The 20859-nt window shown below is 45.2% G+C and overlaps 1 protein-coding gene across 2 annotated transcripts in view; it reads left to right on the top strand.

The window, feature by feature from the left end:
• The window catches only part of ADAM22 (ADAM metallopeptidase domain 22), a 661757-nt gene that overhangs the window by 202234 nt on the left and 438664 nt on the right, over window positions 1–20859 (top strand). For both annotated transcript variants that reach the window (XM_030199706.1, XM_030199712.1), the window contains exon 4: window positions 14916–14982. In XM_030199706.1, the coding sequence (XP_030055566.1) occupies window positions 14916–14982 (67 nt within the window). The remainder of the gene's footprint in view (window positions 1–14915; window positions 14983–20859) is intronic.

Raw genomic sequence — 20859 nt, 5'->3', positions numbered from 1 at the left:
AAAAAGCCCTTCCCTTACCAATCCCTTAGCGATTTGGAAAGGAACGGGCATGCATGAAGGAAATCGCATGCAAATGAGCTGCTCGCTGTTAGCTCATTTGCACACGATTTCCTTTCTAAGGAGGGGAAGCCAGTGCAGAGCAGCCAAGTGTTTTACAGCCATAATGGAACAAAACAAAACCATCCACAAAACCATCAACTAAAATGTTTTGAGCTAGACCTGTTTTTATAATGAATAAGGCACAAAAGGGCGCCCTAAATGACCAATAACCACTGGAGGGAATCAGGGGTGACCCTCCAGTACCCCCAAAGTGGTCACTGATCGCCTCCCACTCTCCAAAAATGTGACTAAAAATATGACTTCCCATCCTGTATGACAGCCTCAGATATTAGAGCCAGGTCTATTACAGCATGCAGGTCCCTGGAGTAGTCAGTGCAGTGCACCATGCAGTGGGGGACTCAGGTCCCTAACTCCCTCTACCTGTCCCATTTGTGGTGGAAACTGTGAGCCCTCTAAAACTCACCAGAAACCCACTGTACCCACATATAGGTGCCCCTTCACCCATAAAGGCTATTGTTGTGGTGTACAGTTGTGGGCAGTGGGTTTTGGGAGCAGTGGTGAGCTGTGTACCTGGGAGCATGTTTTTGAAGTCCACTGCAGAGCCCCCAAGGGTGCCCCATTTATCTCCTGGGATGCCTGGAGGACCAGTCTACTAAAAATGCTAGCCCCTCCTACATCCAGTGGTGTGCTGGAGCCGCTTGTTAAATTTTGACAGCTCTTGCGAGCCGGTTGTTCTTCGGAGCGAGCCGGCTCCATTACACAAGGTAAGCATGGCAGGAGGGCGCCATCACAGGCCATGCTTACCTCCCCTCCCGCTCCCAAACATGTCCAGCAATTGTCCTTCACCCCCACCCTCCCCTCCCCTCCCGCTCCCATCCATCTTTTTTTTATTACCTCCATTGAAGCGCCGCGTTATTTAAAGCCCTGCTGCCAGTCTCTAGCCTTCCCTGCTTCTGATGAGTTCGTGCCCTTAGTCCCACCTTCTGATGTATGACTTCAGAAGGCGGGGCTAAGGGCACGAACTCATCAGAAGCAAACAGGGAAGGCTAGAGACGGGCAGCAGGGCTTAAATAACGCGGCGCTTCAACAGAGGTAATAAAAAAAAGATGGATGGGAGCGGGAGGGGAGGGTGGGGACGAAGGACAATCGCTAGACATGTTTGGGAGCGGGAGGGCAGGGGAGGGAGGAGAATCGCTGGACATGGATGGGAGCGGGAGGGGAGAATGGGGGCAATGGAAAATCATTGGACATGGATGGGAGGGGAGGGAGGAGAATTGCTGGGCATGGATGGGTAGAGGGGGGCAGGGGAAAAAAGACAATTGCTGGGCATGGATGGGTAGAGGGGGGCAGGGGAGAGAAGACAATTGCTGGGCATGGATGGGTAGAGGGGGCAGGGGAGAGAAGACAATTGCTGGGCATGGAGGGCAGGGGAGAGAAGAGAATTGCTGGGCATGGATGGATAGAGGGGTGCAGGGGAGAGAGGAGAGTTTCAGGACATGGATGGAGGGGAGGGCAAGGGAAATTCTGGACATGGATGGAGGGGAGGGAAGGGAAAGAGAAGAAATGCTGGACATGGAGGGAAGATAGAGGAAGGAGATTAGATGAGGGAAAAGGAAGTGAGGAGAGAAACTGCACATGGATGGAGAAAATAGGCAGAAGCTGGATCCACTGTACAGTCAAGTCTGCGGAGGACCAGAAATGAAGAAGAAAGGAGGAAAGAAAAGAAATAAATGGAAAGGAAGATCTGGAAACGGAGTCAAGGGAACAGATAGAGAGCAGCAGAATCACATACTGGGCCAGCATGATCAGAGAAACAAAGTCACCAAACAACAAAGGTAGAAAAAATAATTTTATTTTCATTATAGTGTTTGGAATATGTCCACTTTGAGAATCAGGTGCTGAACGTTAAAAGTTTATATTTATTTACTTATTTATGGCATTTTATCCCATATTAAACATGAATTAGATTGGAACCTGGGATCATTTAATTTTTTTTCCTGGAGAGAGTAATGCATTGCCCCCCCCCCCCCCCCCGGCTATAGCCAGCTCTGCAATTTTGGGGGGGGCGCAGAGGTGGATGGGGGTGGGGGCGCAGTGGTGGATGGTGGGGGGGGGGGTGCCGAGGTGGACCGGGGAGAGAGCCTGTTGTTAAAAATTTATCAGCACACCACTGCCTACAGCATATAAGTACATAAGTATTGCCATACTGGGACAGACCAAAGGACCATCAAGCCGAGGATCCTGTTTCCAACAGTGACCATTCCAGGTCACAAATACCTGGCAAGATCCCAAAAAAGTACAAAACATTTTATACTACTTATGCCCAGAAATAGTGGATTTTCCCCAAGTCCAATTTAATAATGGGCTATGGACTTTTCCTTTAGGAAGCCGTCCAACCCTTTTTAAAACTGCTAAGCTAACTGCCTTTACCGCATTCTCTGGCAACGAATTCCAGAGTTTAATTATTTATTTTAATTATTTATTTATAGCATTTATACCCCGCTCTTTCCCGCTTGATAGCAGGCTCAGTGCGGCTTACAAGCTATGGTACAAAGTATCACAGAGATAACACAAAGTATGGTACAAGGTATCACATAGATATACAAAGTATGATACAAAGTATCAGAGATGTTCAAGTTAAAAGAGTAGAAACAATGGGGAGAGATGTGGGGGAGAGGATTGGAGTATGGGTAGTGCTGGTGGTGTGGAATTAGGTTCGAGAATTAGGTTGGGTTGTTTGGATAAGCTTGTTTGAAGAGGTAAGTCTTCAGCAGCTTTCGGAAGGGTAGGTGTTCATTGGTTGTTCGGATGTTTCATGGTATTGCGTTCCAGAGTTGGCTGCCTATAACGGAGAAGTTGGAAGCATAGTAGGTTTTGTATTTGAGGCCTTTGCAGTTGGGAAGATGAAGATTGAGATATGTTCGGGAAGATTTGGACCTATTTCTGGCAGGAAGATCGATCAAGTTGGTCATGTAGCTTGGAGATTCGCCATGGAGGATCTTGTGGATCATTGTGTGGGCTTTGAAATTTATGCGTTCCTTGATAGCACTGAAGTTCCATAGTTACCATGGAGACCAGAGCACTAGCCCCAGAAAATAACAATATACAGTGCCCACAGAAATGTGGAGCCAAAGACACTAAGCCTAGAAACTTCCTTGTAAAGATGCAGAAAAAAAGAAAACCTACAGCACCTGGTATTCCCAGGCAGTCTCCCATCCAATTAGAAACCAGCCAGGCCCAACCCTGGTGAGCTTCCAAGATCAGAGATCAGGCACAATCAGTGTGGTGTGATCATAGGCAATACCTGTACTGCCAGTAGAAAAAGAGTTCCACAAAGGAAGTGAGGGAAAGTTTAGGCAACTGACCACAGAGAAAAAACTGAGGGGACAGAAAAGTCTGTAACTAAAAATACTAAATAGGCCCTTTCAGAGGCCCAATATACCAGGAGAACTGCTCTGATGCTGTTCACTGTTTCCCACACCAGGAACAGCCTTTAGCCAATGCAGGAACTATAAGAAAATCTCAACTCACCACAGACAGTGAGGTCTATTACCCTCAAAGCACCCACTTAGGCAAATATAGCTTTCCAGCTCAGGTGATTCTTGCTGCCTCTGTGCAGAAAGGGACTGCCCTGAAAAGACTCCCTCTGAATAGAGGAAGACAGGAGAGCAGTGGACCCTACTGCTGAGCTGGAGAGTAAACAATCCCCTCTTTGGGGCAGGGTCCATCAGTGGGAGACTAAGACAGGGAACAAGCCAGAAATCTCCAAAGGCTAAACTAAAAATGAACTGTCAGTACCCCTACCAGACTTCTGCAACAGATAGGCAAATGGAGCAGCAGAATGAACTTGGGGGGAAGGTCAGAAGCCCCCAGAGTGGCTGACGTGCATCCCGAAAAAACAATGCACAACGCAGAAGGACCATCAGATTCCTTCTGGAAAACTCTGCCTTCTAGAACCCATCTGCCTGAGATGGGCGTAAAAGATCCCCCGATCACAAAGCTATCGAGGGGGAACCAGAGAGGGGTCCCAATGACCTCACCTCCTGCAGTGGCGTTCCTAGGGGCGCTGACACCCGGGGCGGATCGCCCATGCGCAGCGCCCCCCCGGAACAGCGCGACCCCCCCCCGGCAAAATAACCCCCAGGGTGCAGCGCGACCCCCCCGGCGAAAGAACCCTCCCCCGGGTGCACGCTGCTGGGGGGGGGGGGGTGCCGCGCGCCTGTTGGCTCTTTGTTTCCATGCTCCCTCTGCCCCGGAACAGGAAGTAACCTGTTCCGGGGCAGAGGGAGCATGACAACGAAGAGCCGATAGGCGCGCGGCACCCCCCCAGCGGCGTGCACCCGGGCCGGACGGCCCCACTGCCCCCCCTTGGTACGCCACTGCCCTACTGGGACACTGGGCCTAGCGCAGAGAGTAGCAAAGCCACTACTGTACCTGAAGAAACCCTCAAAAGAGGTGGGCTACAGACAAATGCTGAGGGGCAACAGTCACATCAACCAGTGGATGAGGAGAAAAAGGAGTACGAAATCAGGGCAAAACAAAATTCCCTCGAATCAGAAGATGTCAGTACAAAACCTGAAGGGGTACCCATAGCACAGGCGATGCCGCCAATGCAGCTGGAAAGCGGGAGCTGCATCCGGATGCACCAAAAGAAAATGGTGCATGCCATTACACATTGAGTGAAGAAAAATTTCTCTGATTTGTTTTAAATTTACTACTTTGTAGCTTCATCGCATGCCCCCTAGTTCTAGTATTTTTGAAAGCATAAACAGACGCTTCACATCTACCCATTCAACTCCAGTCATTATTTTATAGTCTTCTATCATATCTCCCCTCAGCCACCTTTTCTCCAAGTTGAAGAGCCCTCGCAGCTTTAGCCTTTCCTCATAGGGAAGTCATCCCATCCCCTTTATCATTTTCGTCGCCCTTCTCTGAACCTTTTCTTATTCCACTATATCTTTTTTGAGATGCGGCGACCAGAATTGAACACAATATTCGAGGTACAGTCGCACCATGGAGCGATACAAAGGCATTATAACATCCTCATTTTGGTTTTCCATTCCTTTCCTAATAATACCTAACATTCTATTTACTTTCTTAGCCGCAGCAGCACACTGAGCAGAAGGTTTCAACGTATCATCAAGGACGACACCTAGATCCCTTCCTTGTTCAGTGACTCCTAACGTGGAACCTTGCATGATGTAGCTATAATTTGGGATCCGCTTTCCCACATGCATCACTTTGGACTTGCTCACATTAAACGTCATCTGCCATTTAGACGACCAGTCTCCCAGTCTCGTAATGTCCTCTTGTAATTTTTCACAATCCTCCTGCGATTTAACGACTTTGAATAACTTTGTATTGTCAGCAAATTTAATTACCTCACTAGTTACTCTCATCTGTAGGTCATTTATAAATATGTTAAAAAGCAGCAGTCCCAGCACAGACCCCTGGGGAACCCCACTAACTACCCTTCTCCACTGAGAATACTGACCATTTAACCCTACTCTGTTTTCTATCTTTTAACCAGTTTTTAATCCACAATAGGACAGTACGTCCTATCCCATGACTCTTCAGTTTCCTCTGGAGTTTTTCATGAGGTACTTTGTCAAACGCCTTCTGAAAATCCAGATACACAATATCAACCGGCTCACCTTTATCCACATGTTTGTTCACCCTGTCAAAGAAATGTAATAGATTGGTGAGGCACGATTTTCCTTCACTAAATCCATGTTGGCTTTGTCTCATTAATCCATGCTTTTGAATGTGCTCTGTAATTTTGTTCTTTATAATAGTCTCTACCATTTTACCCGGCACCGACGTCAGACTCACCGGTCTATAATTTCCTGGATCTCCTCTGGAACCTTTTTAAAAAATCGGCGTTACATTGGCCACCCTCCAATCTTCCGGTACCATGCTCGATTTTAAGGATAAATTACATATTAATAACAATAGCTCCGCAAGTTCATTTTCAGTTCTGTCAGTACTCTGGGATGAATACCATCTGGTCCAGGAGATTTACTCTTCAATATGTAGAATTGCCCTATTACATCCTCCAGGTTTATAGAGAATTCATTCAGTTTCTCCGACACGTCAGCTTCGAATACCATTTCTGGCACCGGTATCTCTCCCAAATCTTCTTCGGTGAAAACCGAAGCAAAGAATTCATTTAATCTCTCCGCTATGGCTTTGTCTTCCCTGATTGCCCCTTTTACCCCTTGGTCATCTAGCGGACCAACTGATTCTTTTGCTGGCTTCCTGCTTTTAATATACCTAATAAAAATTTTTACTATGTGTTTTTGCCTCCACCGCAATCTTTATTTCGAAGTCCCTCTTAGCCTTCCTTATCAGCGCTTTGCGTTTGACTTGACATTCCTTATGCTGTTTCTTATTATTTTCTGTCGGTTCCTTCTTCCATTTTCTGAAGGATTTTCTTTTAGTACTGATAGCTTCCTTCACCTCACTTTTTAAGCATGCCAGCTGTCGTTTGGTCTTCCATCCTCCTTTTTTAATACGGGCCTGGGCTTCCAGGATGGTGTTTTTGAACAGCATCTATGCCTGATGTAAATTTTCTACATTTTTCACTTGGACTTTTTTTTTCTAAAATGGACCAAAAAACAAAATGTCCAAAGCGCAAAACCTTGTTAGAAACAGTATGTTCGAAAACAAAAGATAGACATTTTTATTTTTCGGAAATGATCTTTTCTATTTGGATTTTGGACGTTTTTTGCAAAACGTCCAATGTCGGCTTAGACGTCATATTGAAAATGCCCCTCCACATAACTGGATAGATATGTGCGTATGCACTTACTGTAGGTGTGAACACATTCACCAGCCATAGAGTTGGCGTGTGTGCACCTGTGTTCCACAGTGCATAACATATGTATTCTGTAAGTTACGTGTGTAACTTTGTGCCACACCCATGCTCTGCCCAGACTCTATCCACGTGTACACCTCAGTATTGTGTAGTATCTGCAATAAAAGGTTATGATCAACTGGATTAAAAGCAGATGTGATATATCCAACGACACTATTGCTACTTTATGTCCTTTATCCAGCCCCATCAAATCATCTAGCATTGAAACCAGCAACAATGTGATGATAAGATGCTTTGGGAAACCAAACTGACACATTCCAAAACTTTTTCTGCAAAGTTGAGATGCCTGAACTTTTTCTAACAGTTTGCCAAAGAAAGGCAGATTTGAAATTGGTCTATAACTTGCAAAGTGCAATAGAAATTTCTTTTTAAATATTGACTTTATAAAAGCTTTTCTTGGCACAACCAGCAGACTTCCATTTACTATACCACAAAGTCTTTCCTTCAGCTAGTCTCTACAGGAGTTAACCAAAGCAAAAGGGAAGCAGTGACCTTCAACATATGTGTAATCTTCAATACTTCATCCAGCATAACCGAGGGAAATTGTGACCCCCCCCCCCCCCCCTTCATCATTACTAAAATACCTTGGGTGGGACAATTAATCCTATTCTGGCTATTTCCACATCCATTGTATACAACGAGTACTTGCATGCCATCTTTTCCCAAAGAAAAACACCCAAACCTATCCTACAGTCTTACAAATAAGAGGAAGGAAGCCCCTGGTTTAAATAATGAGCAAAATGTACAGCTGAAACAGCACAGATTCCCATGAACCAACATAGAAAATTAGACTGTGTTATCCTTTTGTAATTTTGTGATGGTACGTGGCGGCATGATTTTTCCACTGAGTTTTATTTTCCGATGTATTCTTTTTATGCCATTATCATTCTAACAAGCTATATCTTTGCTTTAATGACCTTACCTCTTGTTACTTCCTAACTGTTGTGATTCAATATTACTGTAATTGTCTATGTTAAAAGTGATTATCCTGATGCATTACAATCAAGATGATGGGTGTACTGGAAAGCAGTGGCTGTCCCCGCTATATTTAATTACTTCTGTCCTCTGTGGAATGAGTCAGTGATCACCTCCTACTCTTTAATACTAAAATCAGTTTCACTCTCAGCAATGTTTTCTATCCTCTGTGAGAGTCTGAAAAGAGAGAGGGGTGAATGGGTTTGGAACTTGTATTACCCTTCATAACAGTGTCCTCAGCCTTCTTTTTTGGTCAAAGAACCCCTGGAGTGGTGATAGGACCCTCAGAACATCCAGCCAGAAAGAAAAAGGAAATTACAGGCACTGCTCAACAGCATGGTGCCTAACTACAGTGAGGCTGAGAATAGGACAGAAATTCAGGCACACAGATCACTGACAGCTGTGCAGTCCCGGAAAACAGTAGCTATTCAAGGCTGGCGTGAGCAACATGCTTGGAACCCTTTGAAGATGCTCCCAGAACCCCTGCTGAAATGCACTGCATTAATCTAGACAAACTGTAGTCAGGTTTTCAGTTAACATAGGGAACCGTGACACCCTGACTCAGCCCCTTTACCACCCTGAACCCAGATTAATAAATAACAACACATATGCTTTGTTAATTAAATGGGAACAACTTGGCTGCATTATTAGAAAGACGAAACAGGATACCTAAACCAAACTGTAAGCTCTTAAAAGCTACCAATAATGCACCTAGTCCACCGCTATAAACAAGACTGTCCAATGCGCTAGATGCTGTACCCAGGGCGCTTCTACCACACAGCAGGGTGCATCCAAACTAGGTCCCAGCTACACGCCCTCCCAGATAGCCCAACACCCCAATTAATTGTTATAATATATGTCCCATAGCAGACTAAACAACCAGCCTTCACCGCCGCAAACTGTTCCTTCCCTTGAATCTCCACTACCGTCGCCTAATTTAGGTGATCAAGTAATCCCTGAGTACCTTTTAGATCCTCGAGAATTAAGATTTCCCCATTGGGACCCAGCTCCAGAAGACGATCCCAATTGGGATCCCCTCACTCGATATCAGACACTGTGTGAACCCTTACTTGAGAGTTGGACACTCGGTCCCAGTCGAACAGTTACTCATACTCTGGCATTATTTGGAGGAAGCTTGGGTTTACAGGTTGAACAGACTGATGAGCTCCTAATAAGACCAGAAACTGGTGACGTGGTGGATTTTTGGTTATTCACATACGCCGTACTTGGCACTGACTGGATACCTTTTTTGTTTCTCAGAGAGGTTGGATTGGGACCTTTGGAAATATATAGTCTTTTTGAAGTACCTGATCCCACTGAGAAAGGGGCTATCAGAGTTTACCCCCCTTACCCAAGTCATACCTAAATGATATATCAAGTCTTGGTATATTTGGGGATATTGATTATTGTCATTGCAGCTCTTGCTAAAACCCTAGGGGTGATTCTGTTACTCACTTTTATTCTTAGCCGCCAATTGCCTTTTGTACAGTCCAGATCTAACATCTAATCATGAAAACTACCAACATGAAGTGTCTAGCCCTCCTGTTGTGTGTGCTCACCATGCCCATGGTACAAGGAGCACAGAAACTAGAAAGTTTTCTGCAACAATTCATAACCACTTACGAAATAACATTACCCACTACTAAGGACACAACCACAATAACCCTTGATGTGTGTGCTTACACAATGTGCGGAGAACATCCTGTGCAGCAATATTTGTCAGCTTTTGAAATATACCTGTGTCCCTTCTCCAATTGCGGAAGTTGGGCGCAAGTATGGTGGTACACAGGTTCATGGGTTCCCTACTCAGGTAGCGAAATTCCAGATCTCAAAAAGAGCATTTCCATTATGAAATTGCGAGTGACTGGCTTTTGTTCAATGACCAAATGTAATCAAGTGGCTGTCACTTTCAGAGGAGTAACGGCTGTTACATACAGAACTTATTCCTTAGGAATTGATGCCACAGGTAGAGACCCCATTGGAAAATTTAAGATTGTTCCACCCCCAGCCCAACCAGAAAAGAATCCTTTGATGCCAACAAAGATCCCAGAAGTAAAGATTCCTTACCAGATCGTGCCAATTAATAATTCCAAAGATTTAATGGCACTAGAAACAGGATTTGGAGAGACAAACTTGTGGCTCGAATGGGCGCATTATACTACAAAGAGTTTGAATGTCTCTAATTGTTATTTTTGTTCCCATGCAAGAGCAGAACCAACAGTAGTTCCCTTTCCTTTAGATCTTCACAATGATCCAGATGGTTTTTGGTGTATGTTAGAGTTATTGCAGGTAAAAGAAGAAACCAATAAGTCTTGTCAACATCTTGACGAACACCACCCCTACTTACCTCCTCGGATGAGGGTCCCACCTGCATTCAGGATTCCAGATCCTGCTACCAGATATCATACATGTCTGGAACGATATGGGGTGAAAAATACACGGTTTCTGGGAAATTTGACCAATTGTAACACAACCCTAGAAAAAGGGACTCTGCGAAATCTGAACCTCACAGAGTTCTCACAGGCTAGAGCAGACATATGGTGGTACTGTGGAACGCATACTATCCACCATACACTTCACAAAAGTTGGACAGGCAGATGTGCCCTAGTCAAATTGGTAATTCCAATCATTATAGCATCCTTGCTCCCTCCTCATAGCAGCCCTTCCTCACGAGTGAAGAGAGATGCTATGCCTGGATCCTTTGATGATCGAGTCTATATAGATGCAATTGGAGTTCCAAGAGGGGTTCCTGATGAGTTCAAAGCCAGAAACCAGATAGCCGCAGGGTTCGAATCAGTTTTCTTTTGGTGGGCGACTATAAATAAAAATTTGGACTGGATCAACTATATATATTACAACCAGCAGAGATTTGTGAATTACACTAGAGACGCGGTTCAAGGAATTGCAACACAATTAGATGCCACCAGCAGAATGACGTTAGAAAATAGATTAGTGCTTGACCAGATTCTGGCAGCGGATGGCGGAGTGTGCCGCAAGATAGGTACACAGTGTTGCACTTTTATCCCCAACAATACTGCTCCAGATGGATCGATCACCAGAGCTTTACAAGGCTTAACCTCACTGTCACAAGAATTGGCAGAGAACTCCGGTGTTGACACATCTTGGACTGGTTGGATGGATAAAGTTTTTGGTAAATGGAAGACATTTATCATTTCTGCAGCCACCACCATAATCATAGTGGTAGCAATTTTTGTACTAGTAGGATGTTGCATAATCCCTTGTGCTAGAGGCTTAGTAGAACGCTTGATTGAAACTGCAATAACAAAAAAGACAACAGCAGGACAATATGTCCTGTATGAAAATCTCCTTCCCAACACCACTGGAGATAACACATTGGACTATCTCCCTTTGAGACGGACCAATCGCTATGCGAATGCTAGAGACACTATAGAAATATCTGCAACCGTATAATCATGTAAAAGCATACAGGGATACAATATAATAGTGTTAAGACTGACGAAAGAATGTAATCAATAATCGGTATGACTATATAATCCATGCAAATGTATACTCAAGATATAATCAGTATATAACCAAAAAGAATTATTGATTGTTATTAATATATATATCTCCATATATGTAAGAGTAAGATTGAACCTGCATATTAATAGGTTTAGAAATATTATTGTTGTAGTTATAGTATGTTACCGAAGTAGTGCCTATGTTATCACTTTGATTCAAACAAATCAGACTATACCAGCTTTCAATTAGACTCATTCGATTCTATAATTTAATAGGATACCTTCTGGAATGGATGGTACCATGGTACGTTAACCCTGGTGTCACCCTATGGGATAGGGTGAAGAGGGGAATGTTAATATGTGTTGTAGCTTGAGGCCTATCCACTGGAATGGTGGTGGGCCAAGTTACTGGGCTTTGGCCAGCTGAGCAGCCCTGACTAGGCCTGAAAGCCCACCAATGGCCTTATAGATGGGAACCTGCAAAAGCAGGCCTGCATGATGGGTCTTAACAAAATCTGGTAGAACTGTTAAATTGAACATAACACCTAAAATGTAGAAATAATGGACAAAAATGGATGAAGTTTGGTTTTTAAAATGAAGTCTGTGAGATTGGCACTCAGATCATAAAATGATATGAAAGATGATATGAAACTGAAATGCTAGTATTGAGATATTTTTGTATCAAGAGGGAGAAAAACAAGTGTTGACAAAAGCGGAAATGTCACAAACAGGTGCAGATATTTTTGTAATAAGAAAGAACATGTTGTTGACAATAACGGAAATCTTGCAATAGCTAAAACGAAAAGAAGAGGGTACAGATGGACATCTGCCGGAAAGGAAAGTATGAATCAGAGGTTGGGCAATATTAAGGAAAAAAAAACAGGGGTCTTGCCATTGACTTGCATGTAGTCCTGCGCCTATAAAAGAGAAGAGATTTTGGCAGATCGTTGGAACTTTCCCCAACACATCCTCAGAGCCAGAACTCTGTGCAGTTGAACCTAGAATCTGTCTGATGAATGTACCAAATTGAAGATTTGATTTTGGTAAGAATAAACACTTTATTTCTGGCACCTATCTCTGTCTTTATTTCTAATTCATTCTTTACCTATGATTTGTTCTGCAAGGTAATCCACACACAAGTAATACTCAGTCTCTGAACTAATTTGGGTTGACTTTTAATAGAAAATATGTGGGAACATAAATGGCCAAAGATCCACCTACATCCTAATAGACAGAAAGTTGTGGTCATGGGAATTGGATGTGAACTGAGCCTTCTGATGCCTCCCCAGGTGTCTCAGGAATTCAGGGAGGCGGTCTACAAGATCATAGGAGAACAGACCCTCTGTACACCTCCGTGTGGAAAGCTTAGACGGGTGTCTACAGAGGGTCAATAAAAACAGAACCCATCTGCACCAAACCATAACGTGATGAATTAGCCCTACACCAATCACACAGGCTCGGGTATTCCTGCCCTCCAAGCTGCGACATGCATAGCATAGAAAAACAAACAGCAAGCAAAGCAAGGGGTGGGTGGGAGGATAGGATGTTCTCCTTCATATCCTCGGGGACAAAGAGGGCTCTTCTGATCAGTTTGTGGGACTTTTGAGCCCATGACTCTGATGCCTCTCTTTGGAAGCCCAGTGCGATAGAGTTGTCTCCGGATTCCCTACTCTGTGCGACACCCCCTCCCCCCCCCAGCAGCCGGGGCATGGGTGCACGGTACCATGCTAAGGTCATCTCCGTGCACTCATGCCCTCCAAGGTCATCTCCGTGCACTCATGCCCTCCACCTCATTACATATCATAGTAACATATGTGGAGGGGCATTTTCAAAGGACGTCCCCACGAAGGGGCGGGGCATCCCATATTATCGAAACAAGATGGGCGGCCATCTTTTGTTTCGATAATATGGTCGGGGACGCCCAAATCATGAAATTTAGGTCGACCTTAGAGATGTTCGTCTTTAGGTCATTTTTGAGATGGTCATCCCCGGTTTTCGGCGATAATGGAAACCGAGGACGCCCATCTCATAAATGACCAAATCCAAGCGATTTGGTCATGGGAGGAGCCAGCATTCGTAGTGCACTGGTCCCCCTCACATGCCAGGACACCAACCGAGCACCCTAGGGGGCACTGCAGTGGATTTCAGAAAAAGGTCCCAGGTGCATAGCTCCTTTACCTTGTGTGCTGAGCCCCCCAACCCCCCCCCAAACCCACTGCCCACAACTGTACACCACTACCATAGCCCTAAGGGGTGAAGGGTGGGTACAGTGGGGTTTCGGTGGGTTTTGGAGGGCTCACATTTACCACCACAAGCATAACAGGTAGGGAGGGGATGGGCCTGGGTCCGCCTGCCTGAAGTGCACTGCAGTACCCACTAAAAACTGCTCCAGGGTCATGCATACTGCTGTGATGGAGCTGGGTATGACATTTGAGGCTGGCATAGAGGCTGGACAAAAATGTTTTTAAAATTTTTTTTAGGGTGGGAGGGAGTTGGTGACCACTGGGGGAGTAAGGGGAAGTCATCCCCGATTCCCTCCGGTGGTCATCTGGTCAGTTCAAGCACCTTTTCGAGGCTTGGTCGTGAAAAAAATTGGACCAAGTAAAGTCGTCCAAATGCTCATCAGGGACGCCCTTCTTTTTTCCATTATCGGCCGAGGACGCCCATCTCTTAACCACGCCCCCATCCCTACCTTCGGTACACTGCTGACACGCCCCCGTGAACTTTGGTTGTCCCCGTGAGGGAAAGCATTTGAGGGCGCCCAAAATCGGCTTTTGAGTATGTCGATTTGTGTGACCCTGAGAGAAGGACGCCCATCTCCCGATTTGTGTCGGCAGATGGGCATCCTTCTCTTTCGATTATGCCGCTGATGGTGACATAGTAGATGACGGCAGAGAAAGACCTGTATCTTCAATGAATGTGCATTAGCTCCCTCATTCTATGACAGGTTCCCTAAATTTGAGTGTCATTTGCATGCCTAAATTTATAGAATACTTCCGTTCACACAATTAAGTTTACACTTGCACTCCTACATGGCACTGGTGCACCTAATTGCTATTCTGTAATTGCATTCTAAAATGGGTGCATGTATAATAGCAAGGGAGTATTCACAGAGGAGGGGCATTGGCGAGGCATGCTGCCTGGTTACCACCGGGTTATCATGGGAGCCCTTACTGCCACCTCAATGGGTGGCGGAAGTCATCCCCGCCGCATGGCCACGCGGTAAGGGTTATCTTACCGCTTGGCCATTTTTTGGGGGACGTGGACATTTTACCTGCTGCGGTAAAAAGGGCCCTGGCATATGGGAAAATTGAAAGGACCCCTAAGTGCTTTAAAAATGAGACCCATAGTAACTAACAATACAGAATGGTTTTGAAGTAACTTATTATGGCAATGTATGTTATAATGTTTCTGAAAGTTATCATGCAGAATGTGTGCGTTTAAGTTGTTCACTTAACCTTTTAATAAAAGTACATTTGCAACATGTGTATGCTTATGCTTATATTTTTTTATTCTTACAGTGATTTGTTATCGTCAAAATACATTGAAAGGCATATTCAGCATGGAGGAAAGACAGTAGAGATCAAAGTAAGAAAATCTTTTAAGTTCTTGAATGTTTTCTCAGAACTAAAGGTTAATAAAAAGCTATAAGGTGATTCCTTTTTAGGGGACTAACAATACATTTCTTGACTGGCTTTCAGGTGTTAATAATACACCCTTCCACATGTCAGAAGAGAAAAAGCAAAAGATAGCAATACTATAAGTGACTCATAGAAAGCATTCCAGTCATAGTCAGAAAGGGGAGTGGCTGATGGGTGATCAGGCAGTAGAGGTGTATGGTTCATAATGCATTGGAAATTAAGGGGGAAATTCTCAAAAGGTCACATAAAATTAGGTGCTGAGATGCTGCATGGTGAGTTTGGATTCTATAATGGCAATTGTGTGCACAATAGAAGGCTAGTATAAGTCTGCAGTTATGAGGCTAAATTTAGGCACATGCAACTGCTAATTACTGCCAATTAAACACTAATTATAGCCAATAATCAGTCAATGGCAATTAACAACTTGTTAGCTAATTAAGTTAAAACAACAAACCCCCTCCCCCCAAAACAGTGGAGGTGACACAAACCACACTATGCACACTGAACGTGCCACAAACTTCTTTATTGCTGGTGTAAAGAGACTCGATTTTTGATAGTTGATCAGCATTTTTGCGGTCGTATGAAGTGTGATTTTAGATTATGGTCGAACGTTCAGTTTGGTAATTACACAATCAGTTACACCCTGTCAGAGTTTCTTTTGGGTTTGTTCCAGTGTTATATAGGTCTGAGAAATCATTGATATGTTATGACATATTTCAGACTTCTGATGCCGGCCGACAGGCCATGGTCCATGTTGAGTCTATTTACATTGAAAATAAAGACATTTGTGGCACTTTCAGTGTACATTGCGTGGTTTGTGTCACATCCACTGTTTTTGTGGCTGTTTTGGTTGTTTTGACAAGAGCTGTGGAGGTTGTTTCTTCTGTTAACTGCCATTAGAATATATTGGATGCACAACTTTTTGGAATAAGTTCTTTTATGTCAGCTTTAAAGTGTCTGATCATTATAATTCCTAAAGTCTTGAACACTTCAGTTTCCTTTGAGTATTCAGATCATGAGGTCATTGATGCAGTGTGCTGATTCCAAAAAGTGGTTTAGGCTATTATATGGCATCTGATCTTATGTCTATGTGATTGATTCTTGTCTGTAACATTTGACCTTTTTCCCTGACACAGCATCCTTCTTCACATTTTCTGCTTAGAATAATATATACTTCATTAAATTAAGTGCATGAGTAACATCCCCTTATGTTGACTGTCTTTCCCATGTGAGATCCTGTGATATGAGCTGGCACAGTTTGCAGTGTGCTGTATTTGCAAAGACTTATACCATTCTCTTCTGTCTGAATTTGAAGCTTGTTTTTTTTTAGACTATTTTTTTTTTTTTTGCCTCAGTTGGGTGGTTGTCAGAGGGCCAGAACTGATGGAAGGATATAATATTTAGTGATAATTCCTCCAGGAATAGTGGCTATAAGTATCTTATGATTGTTCTCTGTTTTTCAGGTCTGGATTGTATGTTACTAAAAGAGCACTCTGTGCTAGCTTTTTCTTTGTATTGCAGTAGGTTTGCCCTAGTGAAGAAGCAGTATTCCTGTAGAAACTTTTGGGTTTGTGGCCTTTTTTATTTGAAAGATCCAGTCAGGACTTTGAGATGTTATCCCTGTCTCTTGGGCCAGAGATATACAGTGATATTGTGTGGCTTGGCTATATATAATGGATTTTTTTTTAAATCTGTGAAGGATGGAGGTTGGGATTTGTGCAGGTACCTACATCAGACGAGGGCGGGACACTGGGAGGGAAGGAGGCCCGAAGGGAGGTGATCTGCTGCTGCCTGCAGCGCTTTCACATGGAGGTGAGAGGCGCTGTGATTTCAATGCAGGGGGCCCGGCCCGGTGGCAGACAGTCAACGATGGAGGGCGGGTGGGACTGCAGCACAGGGCCCCCTTGGAGGTCTGGGCCTGGGGAATTTTTTCCCCCTTCCCCCTCTCTTGGCGGCCCGATTCTCAGCAGCCCTTAAAAAGACAGTACCCAAATTTTGTAGTTGCACACAAGGTGGTTGAAGAAAACAGGAGATGGGGTGTTCCTATCTAGTCCATTATATGGGCTGAAGCCAGTAGGTGGAGCTTGCTGGAGGGCGGGTGGGACTGCAGCGCAGGGCCCCCTTGGAGGTCCAGGCCTGGGGAATTTTGTCCCCCCTTCCCCCTCTCTTGGCGGCCCGATTCTCAGCAGCCCTTAAAAAGACAGTACCCAAATTTTATAGTTGCACACAAGGAGGTTGAAGAAAACAGGAGATGGGGTGTTCCTATCTAGTCCATTATACGGGATGAAGCCAGTAGGTGGAGCTTGCCTCAGTTTTAGTTCACCCAAAACAATAACAAATGCTATTGACAACAATAGCAAAAGATTAGTAGAAATAACCGACTGCTTATGTGTGGGCCATCTGTAAAAAGTCTAAACCTGATCCAGTTGGATAGGCAGTGCCTTGAAAGGTGGAGGACAAAAGATTTTTTTTCTTTATTTACTTATGTGACAGCATTTTAATTTATTTGAAAGCTTCCCATATCTAGATATAAACATTGAATATCACTAAAACAGCTTAATAAATTATTGTAGCTTGTAGAAACATCAGTTATAAACTCTGTATTTTGTGCCCATTTTTCTATACAAATACTGATGGCCAAATTTCAGTGAGGATATCCTGTCTCCTGATGGGTTCATCTTAACTGTTGTAATCTGCCTGGGGAAGCCTGGTGTTATAAAGATGGAATAGACTGCAATTAAATGGAAGTAAAATTAAACTCTCATTGGCGCACATGGAATCACTAGTAAAAGAGGCTCGTTTCTGTGTGAAATGAAACGGGCGCTAGGAAGGGTTCCCTCCCTCTCATCCCCCCCAACCGCACCCTCCCTCACCCAACCCCCCCACCCTCCCCTGGGAGTTCCCTGCACCCCTGTCTTTGGAGTTCCACACCCCATTCGTCCGTCCCTCTCTGTCCTCTGAGTTCGAGCCCCCTTTCCCTCGGAGTTCCATGCCCCTACCTGTCTCCCTCCCTGTCCTCCGCATTCCAGGCGCCCCTCCCCTTCGAGTAGCAGGACCCCCCTCCCCTTCCAGTTGCAGGACCCCAACTCCCGTTGGAGTTACAGGCCCCCACCTCCCATTGGAGTTACAGGACTGCCCCTCCTCTTCCAGGTCCCGCCCCTCCCCCTTCTGTCATCCCAGGACCCCCTTCCCCTCCTCTGTCGTCCCAGGACCCCCCCTCTGTCGTCCCAGGACCCCCTACCCCCCTCTGTCATCCCGTGCCGTCCGAGTTCCACGCCCCCTCCTCCGATTTCCACCGCCCAGCTCCTCCCTCCCTTTCTCTCTGTGGCCTCCGAGTGCAAGCAGGACATGTGCTGCTGCCTCTGCCCTTCGTAAGTGCCGGCTGTTCTTTAAAACATTTTACCTCCTGCTCGGTCGGCAACAGTGAAGTCCAGCACGCACGGACGCCGCTTCAGACTGCCTTCGCCCTATGTGCATTTAAGGACTGGATAAACAAATTAAAACAAAGTTTACTGCAGATGCCCTTAATATGTAATACATGATATCAATAATGAACAGTGATGGAATATTCACATAACAAGAAGCCTGAGCCAACAGATTTATTTTCCATTGAACATAATTAACTTTGCATGAACTTGGCTGCTAATAGTGTGCTGAAATGGACAATGTTGGCACATTTAGACTGCCTCTGGACAGAACTTCTGCATGAAGGAAGCCCCTACTTCATTATTCAATACATATCTGTGAAATAATAGTAATTAAAAAAAAAAGCAAGTGTATTTTTATAATATACCACTTCATTCCACAAAACAAAAAGGAGCAAGTTCCCACATGCCATCTTTTTCTTTTGATGTAGGCATAGGTAGAAAAGATGTTAATGCTCCCAGTTTCAATCTAATTAATGTTGTTTTTTAAAAGTTGTACTTATAATTAGTAAGTCTGATTGTTAAGTTCCTGATTCTCATAACATGATGTCTTTTGTGGTGGACCTTTACTAGATGAAAAAAATCTCTGCACGAATACAGGGAGTCCCTATAGCCAGCCCCTCCAAATGACACAATGATTTAAAATGTAGAACAAATTAGTACTCTAACCGATGAAACCAACACTTTCTCTGTGTAGTTAAGCTCTGAAACTCACTGCCAGAGGATGTGGTAATGGCAGTTAACATATCTGGGTTTTAAAAAGGTTTGGACAAGTTCCAGGACGAAAAGTCGGTGGTGTGCTGGAGCCGGCTTGCAAGAGCCAGCTCTGGCTCTCTTCCCTCCCTCCGGATCCGGTCCCTCACCGACTTCTTGTCCTTCGAATTCTTCGGGGCAAGCAGTCTTGCCTGCCCACTGCCAGCGCTGACTCTCCCCCGCTGCCGGTTCGCAATTTAAAAATGGCCGCTGAGACTTCTGCTGAAGTCTCGGCGGCCATTTTGAAGCGCGATCCGGCAGCGGGGGAGAGTCAGCGCTGGCTGCGGGCAGGCAAGACTGCCTGCCTCGAAGAATTCAAAGGACAAGGAGTCGGTGAGGGGCTGGATCCGGAGGGAGGAGAATTCGCTGAACAACTCGGGAGGGGGTGGCAGGGGAAAGAAGGGAGTCGCTGGGCATAGGTGGATGGAGGGGAGAGAAGGGTTGCTGGGTATGGGTGCATGCAGGGCAGGGGAGAAGAGGGTCACTGCTGGACATGGGTGGATGGAGGGCAGGGGAAAGGAGGGTCACTGGGTATGGGTGCATGCAGGGCAGGGGAGAGGAGGGTCACTCTGTATGGGTGCATGGAGGGCAGGGCAGGGGAGAGGAGGGTCACTGGGTATGGGTGCATGCAGGGCAGGGGAGAGGAGGGTCACTGGACATGGGTGGATGGAGGGCAGGGGAGAGAAGGGTCGCTGGACATGGGTGGATGGAGGGCAGGGGAGAGGAGGGGAGAGAGAAGAAATGGTGGACATGGATGGAGGAGAGGGAAGAGTGAGGAAGGAGATGAGATGAGGGAAAAGGAAGAGAGGAGAAAAACTGCACATGGATGAAGAAAATAGGCAGAAGCTGAGGACCAGAAATGAAGAAGAAAAGAGGAAAGGAAAGAAATAAATGGGAAGGAAGCCATGGAAACGGAGTTAAGAGGACAGATGATAGCAGAATCAGATACTGGGCCAGCATGATCAGAAAAACAGTCACCAGACAACAAAGGTAGAAAAAAATCATTTTATTTTCATTATAATGTTTGGAATATGTTCACTTTGAGAATCAGGTGCTCAACATTAAAAGTTTATATTTATTTACTTACTTATGGCATTTTATCGCACATTAAACACGAATTAGATTGGAACCTGGGATCATTTAATTTTTTTTTCCTGGAGTAATGCATTGCCACCCCCCCCCCCCCCAGGCTCTCTCTCCAGCTATAGACAGCTCTGCAATTTGGGGGGGGGGGGGGCGCAGAGGGGGACAGGGGAGAGAGCCTGTTGTTAAACATTTCCCACCACTGGGAAAAGTCCATTGTCTGTTATCGAGATGGACATGGGGGAAGCCACTGCTTGCCCTGGGATTGGTAGCATGGAATGTTGCTACATTTTGGGTTTCTGCCAGGTACTCGTGACCTGGATTTGCCACTGTTGGAAACAGGATACTGGGCTAGATGGACCATTGGTCTGACCCAGTATAGCTATTCTTATGTTCTTAAGGTTGGGGGGGGGGGGCAGGAGGGGTCCGCTGGACCTCCAGGGATTTTTAAAGGTTGGGTGGGGGATGCTCGGGCTTGGGAGGGATTGGGGGTAAGGGGCTGTGGAGTGCTACCATGTTGACTTTCCTGTTAGTGCTCAGGCATCGACAGGAAAGTTAGCACG

This window comes from Microcaecilia unicolor, chromosome 1, assembly GCF_901765095.1.
Source record: "Microcaecilia unicolor chromosome 1, aMicUni1.1, whole genome shotgun sequence".
Classification (NCBI taxonomy): domain Eukaryota; kingdom Metazoa; phylum Chordata; class Amphibia; order Gymnophiona; family Siphonopidae; genus Microcaecilia; species Microcaecilia unicolor.
The sequence above is the reverse complement of the archived record's forward strand: the minus strand, read 5'-3'. Positions and strand labels throughout refer to the sequence as shown.